The sequence below is a fragment of the Leptinotarsa decemlineata genome, unplaced genomic scaffold (genome assembly GCF_025532065.1).
Source record: "Leptinotarsa decemlineata unplaced genomic scaffold, Ldec_3_MD MMD2_tig00002082_RagTag_RagTag, whole genome shotgun sequence".
NCBI lineage: Eukaryota > Metazoa > Arthropoda > Insecta > Coleoptera > Chrysomelidae > Leptinotarsa > Leptinotarsa decemlineata.
In genome coordinates, this window is record NW_027412573.1 from 261,117 (window position 1) to 267,233 (window position 6,117).

The following is a 6,117-nucleotide window of genomic DNA, read 5'->3' on the forward strand; positions in this document are numbered from 1 at the left end:
TGTTACGAACGAAAATAATTTTTGGTTTAGTACATTTTTTAATCGCATTTAATTTACGGCTCGTTGGTGTTTCGGCGTCTACGGCAGTAATTAACGTCTCTAATATTTATTTTGCGAATTTTGTGCAGTGCGTGAGTAACTTTTTTTCATATTCCTACAAACATATACGTACCTTTCGTTCCTGCTTGTTTTGTTTGATTGCTTGCGATGGCTTCGTCATCATCATCAACATCATCAAGTTTTACACCGGTACTGTTGCGTACAGTCAGTAAGTCTGTCTATTCACCAAGAGATAAGACTATTGTTTTGAACGTTCACGATGCTCTGGTTTCTCAGAATCCCACAAACACTGTTCAGAACATAATCAAGAGTTGTGCCAACATGACGGGCGTAGGGGAGTCAACAATATATAGGTTCCTATCAGAAAAAAAAAAAAGGTATAGCTAACCCAAATACAGAGGAATACTTAAAGAGGGGGAGAAAACCTATTGAAATTGATGAATTTGCCAAAAATGGTATTCGAAGGAAAATTCACGAATTTTTTTACAAAAAAGAAATACCCAACTTAAACAAAATTTTACAAGAAGTTAGAGACGACCCGGATTTGCCTCATGTCGGACGAACCAAATTGTGGCAAGTTTTAAAAGAATTAAATTTCCGGTGGGAGAAATCAGACCGAAAATCACTTTTGATTGACCGGGAAGAGATAATATGTTGGAGAAGAAAGTATCTAAGATCTATACGAAAATTTCGGGCTGAAGGAAGGCCAATTTACTATCAGGACGAAACGTGGGTAAACGCAGGTCATACTCTCACAAAAATTTGGACAGATAAAAATATATCAAGCTCCAGGCAAGCCTTTATGGAAGGTTGGTCTACTGGTATTCCCCCACCCTCCGGTTAAGGCAGTAGATTAATAGTTTCTCACATCGGCAATGAAAAAGGATTTGCTAAGCATGGTTTGTTGGAATTTGAATCCAAAAGCACAAAAGACTATCACGAGGAGACGACAGCTGATGTTTTCGAAGAGTATTTTGAGCAGATGATTGAACATGTACCACCAAACTCAATTATAGTATTAGATAATGCACCTTATCATTCACGACTAGTTGAAAGACTTCCAACGACTGCGTGGAAGAAACAGGATATCATTGACTGGCTGCGGAATAAGTCCCTGCCTTACGAAGATGGAATGGTTAAAGCAGAACTTTTAAAAATTGCCCGGCAACACAAATCTAAGTTCAAGAAATACGTAGTTGACAAAATGGCGGAAAGACGAAACATCACAGTCCTTAGACTTCCACCCTACCACTGCGAATTAAATCCAATTAAACTCATTTGGGCACAAATGAAAAGCTATGTGACTAGAAAAAATACGTCATATAAAATACAAGCTGTACGTGAATCGTTATATGAGTCTTTACAACATATTACAGAACAAAATTGGCGAGATGCAGTAAGACATGCAATAGAAGAAGAACAAAAAATGTGGGATCTTGTCAATATAATTGATGCGACTGTAGAGACACAACCGCTAATTATTAACCTGCAAGACGACTCGGATTCCGAAGATGATCCTGTTCATTTTGAATTTGAATAGTTTTGTAAGTAATCGTAGTTTATATCATTTAAAAATAGGTATTAATTAAATAAATGTATCTTTTACAAATTGCAAATTTTTTAAATAAAAATACAGTTTACAGTACCTACAGTTTAAGAATATTAATATATTTATTTATTTTATATATATATATATATATTTATATATGTTTTAATCATATACTCTACGACACTGGTCACTCATTTCCACTCAAAATACCTACATAATCGGATTAAAAGTTTTATAGCTGTATTGTATTTCTTCAGATACAAGGTGGGTTAGTCGAAAACATCTTAAACTGCCAGTTTTAGTTTGGTTTTTGTTATTATATCATATTAGCTGTCCTCTCTGTATTTCAGTTCTCTAATGAGGGTCAAACTTGCAGTGAGCTATCAACAAATTATGAACGGACTATAGCTATTTTCTACAATCTAAAGACAATTCAATTCAGTGATATTTCCTAAGGTGATTTCGCTGCTCCTATAACCAAAACTCATTGAACTCATTCGAATTTGGTTGACTCAATTCTTAGAAAGAGTTTTCTGTTTGATCAAGTCATCAACTTCAATCATTGGCATTGATCAAGTCCTAACCTCATAATGACAATCAATTTTGAGACGTCAACGATAATTTGATAATATTGATACTTTCAAAATCGTTGTATCTTTTTATTATTTCCCGACATGTTTTCAGGGAATATGGGCATGATATCGCTGGGAATGCATCAAGGATGGTCATCTAGAGCCTTGCCGATCCTGACGAGCGGAAACTATTCCTTCGAAATAACTAATTCCGAAGGCTATTCTCTAGTATCGGTAATGCCTTTGGGTGCGCTATTGGGAGACGTCATCACTGCCGCAACCCTTCACAAGGTCGGCCACAATAGATTCGTCATCATCGCGACTTTACCCTTGTGCATCTCGTGGATATTGATGGCCTTTGCTCCATCAGCAGCCTTCATGTTCGTCGGAAGATTTCTGGCGGGAATAGCAGATGGCGTGTTCTTCACGGCTTTCCCTCCCTACTTGGCAGAAATCGCCGAGCCAGAGATCAGGGGCTTTTTGGGGTCGACATACTCGTTGTCCATGGTGCTGGGGATGCTGCTGATAAACACCTTTTTCTTTTTCGGGTCTTTGACCTCTGTGACCGTTATAGGAGCTCTGATCAGCCTAATGACGTTGTTGTTTCTTCCGTTTCTGCCGGAAAGCCCCTACTTTTACTTGATGAATAAGGATGTTCTGGCCGCCAAGGCAAGTCTCCAGAAGTTTAACGGCAGAGGTGAAGTTGTCGAAGAGCTGTACCGAATCTCCAAGGGGATCATGGAGGAGGGGGACGACAAAGAAACTCTGGGAGATTTGTTCTGCAACAAGACTTACAGAAAGAGTTTCCTCATAGCGCTGATGGTGTGTCTGTCGCAGTTTTTGAGCGGTTCCATGGCCATTCAGTCGTACGCCACGACCATATTCGAGGAAAGCAGAAGTTTTCTATCGGCAGATGTCGCCACCATCATCTATTTCGTCACGTTCTTCGTCTCGTCTTTGTTTTCCCAAATGGTCGTCGATTACAGTGGTAGAAGGCCTTTGATGCTGGTGTCTCTCGGTACGTATCGTGCACTTTTTTTGTTGGATCTAAAACAATCACCTTTTCCAATAACAAGAACCGTAACACTCTTTCACCAACCAAGTTAGCGTCTTGAGGAGATGAAGAAAACTAATTCCAAATTCTGAAACTGTTCCCAAATCATATTTTCTTCAAATATTTAGGAAACGTGAATTTAGAGAAATCTTCGTGAATCTTCGACTTTTTAAAATGAAGCAGATTCAGAATTTGCCTTTCCTTATGAACCAAGTTACACTAACGGATCAGATAATTTTTTTTTATATTGAACGTGAAAGTAGCCTTCAAAACGTCTCACTCCCTTCATCATTTGTTAGGCAGGACGTTGAGAGTTGAAAAGTCGGGAATATATGAAATGAGCTGTGAGGACTGTGAGAAAAATTATATAGGTCAGACTAAATGATGCATTGAAATTAGTTTCAAAGAACAAGCAGCACATTTCCAGTTTCTAAGACCAGAAAAACCTAGTATCGCTCAGAGAATAGCCATAGATCAATGAAAACTGTCTGAAATTGTCTGAAAACTGTCCGAATTGAATTTTTGATGCTTTTGAAACTCTGGAAATAGCAAAATGTGGTATGAGAACTGTGAACAGTGACAAAGATCCCGTTTGGAACAGTCCATACTATATCTTTTCATGAATTACTACGTTGAAATTAACGAAAACTCTCATTAGAAGATTTACCACAAATTCCTACCCGAAATCAGTGATATGAAGTGAGATAAAGAGGTCAGTTTTACAGTAAGCATTTCATTGATATTTAGGTACCATTTGAAAAATTGTAGCCTCGTGGGGGTTTATTCCCTCCTTTTTCCTATGTCTTCATATCATCCATTTCAACAATATTGCTACCAAATTTACTTTACGTTATGGACAAGACAAAGTCGTAGTGTAACGGAAGAAACGAATAACTTGTAATGTAATGTAGGCAAAAAAAGTGTTTATAAGACAGGTGTCTTGTCCCCAATCTTCGAAATACACCTTCGAGAATGATGATGTTCCATGTAAGTGACACTTTTTATCAATACTTTTTCATCACGTTGTGTAGGGTTTCAATTCTATAACGAATGTATCTCAACTTCTGTGTGTGTTTGATATATATTTATTGGGAATTTTCATTTTAGTCATTTTCTTTCTTCATTTCTTTGGACACTTAAACTGAAACTATTTCCTTTTCGATACACCAGTCTAGAAAGTTTTCAAATTTCACAGGTATGGTTGCCTTGATGGTGTTTCTTGAAGGGACATATCTCTACATCAAAGCCGCTACAAACATAGATACTTCAGGATTCGACTTCGTACAGTTGTTTTCCATAGTCGTATACACGGTGTTTTATGGGTGCGGGCTGAATACGGTTCCGAATATAATAGCTAGCGAAATTCTTCCGTCTAAAATGAGAGTCATTGGATTTTGCATCATAAACATTGGTTATAGCTTGACCACGATCGCAGTTCTGCAATTTTTTGGCTGGGCGAAAGACTCTTTCGGAATATTCATCTCTTTATACTGTTTTGGTTGTATTTGTATCGTCGCTTTCGTTTTGGTTACCGTTTTTCTCCCGGAGACCAAGAAGAAGACTTTGGAAGAGATACAAGCGGAAGTACGAGGTGATGCTAGTGCCAAGTGAGTTCAAACTTGTTTACGAAACTAGAACTTATCTTACAATAAATACCTACTGATTAATTTTATGTTACAACTTCAGTTAGTTTGTACGACCTGTCACTGATTGATGTTTCGTTTTAATTTCATAGAAACTCATTTATAGCTTTATTGTTGAGTTTTTATATACAGTGCGCTCCACTCGTCTTATTGTAAATAAAAATTCGTTCTAATTGACAAACTATTAGCTTATTGAGAGGTAAAAATAATAAAAATTAGTAAAGGATAACTTCAAGCTATTTGTTGAAATTAATATATAAAAAATCGTTGAATTCTTTCTTGGTTACCTTTCATCAAATCATTTCTATTATTTTCTCTTGAAGGATGTTCACATCATCATAGCGTTGCCTATGAATGTCATTCTTCGAATAACCTTATTACAGTACAGTCCTTTATCAAAGAACAAGACAATCAAATTTTGACACTCCATTCTGCTGGAAATACAAAAGTAACCTTTTAACTGATATTAGGATAACCGTATAGGTGAAAACTACAATAATAATGGAACCTCGTTTTATATTTTTTTCAATTTTCTGGTGGTAGTTCAGATATAACTACTTTTGATAAATTAACTCACACTGAGACGAATATATTTACCTCAAAGGACTCAAAAGACTCAAACTTCTATCGTTTTATCAACAAAAACGAACTTAGATGACTGTGAGGGCTAGAGACTCACGGCGAGTTAAAAAGGTGAATCTACATATTGAAAAAACATATCAGCGTAAGAAAAAAATCTCATGATATATGGTGGCGCCATCTAGTGATGACAAGTGTTACACTTTTTTTTTTTAAATCGTGGCACTATCTAGTATTCAAAGACGAAAGTAAATATATTTCATGTCGTGGCGCCATCTAGTATCAAAAGACGAAAGTAAGTGCCGTTTTGATTGTGGCGCTATCTAGTATTTGAAGACAGAAATAAATTTCCGATCGCATTGCCATCTATCACTCATAAACGGAACTATTTTTTCGACGGCAGCGCCATCTAGTATTTATAGACGAAAGTTAAGCCCTTTTATGTCGTGGCGCCATCTAGTATTGAAAGACGAAAGTAAGTGGGGTTTTCATTGTGGCGCCATCTAGTATTCAAAGACAAAAATAAATTCCGATCGTATTGCCATCTATCACTCAAAAACGGAACTATTTTTCGATGGTAACGCCATCTCTAGTAAGTTTTTTGAAGTTTTGTGTCATTATTTTCCGATTGTTGCGCCATCTGTTATTGAAAAAACGACA

The 6,117-nt window shown here is 36.8% G+C and overlaps 1 protein-coding gene across 3 annotated transcripts in view; it reads left to right on the plus strand.

Moving 5' to 3' along the window:
• Positions 1–6,117, plus strand: part of LOC111509117 (facilitated trehalose transporter Tret1) — a 40,122-nt gene that overhangs the window by 27,515 nt on the left and 6,490 nt on the right. For all 3 annotated transcript variants that reach the window (XM_074176749.1, XM_074176747.1, XM_074176748.1), the window contains exons 2-3: positions 2,294–3,199; positions 4,431–4,842. In XM_074176749.1, coding sequence (XP_074032850.1) covers positions 2,299–3,199; positions 4,431–4,842 — 1,313 coding nt within the window. In that variant the 5' untranslated portion in view covers positions 2,294–2,298. The remainder of the gene's footprint in view (positions 1–2,293; positions 3,200–4,430; positions 4,843–6,117) is intronic.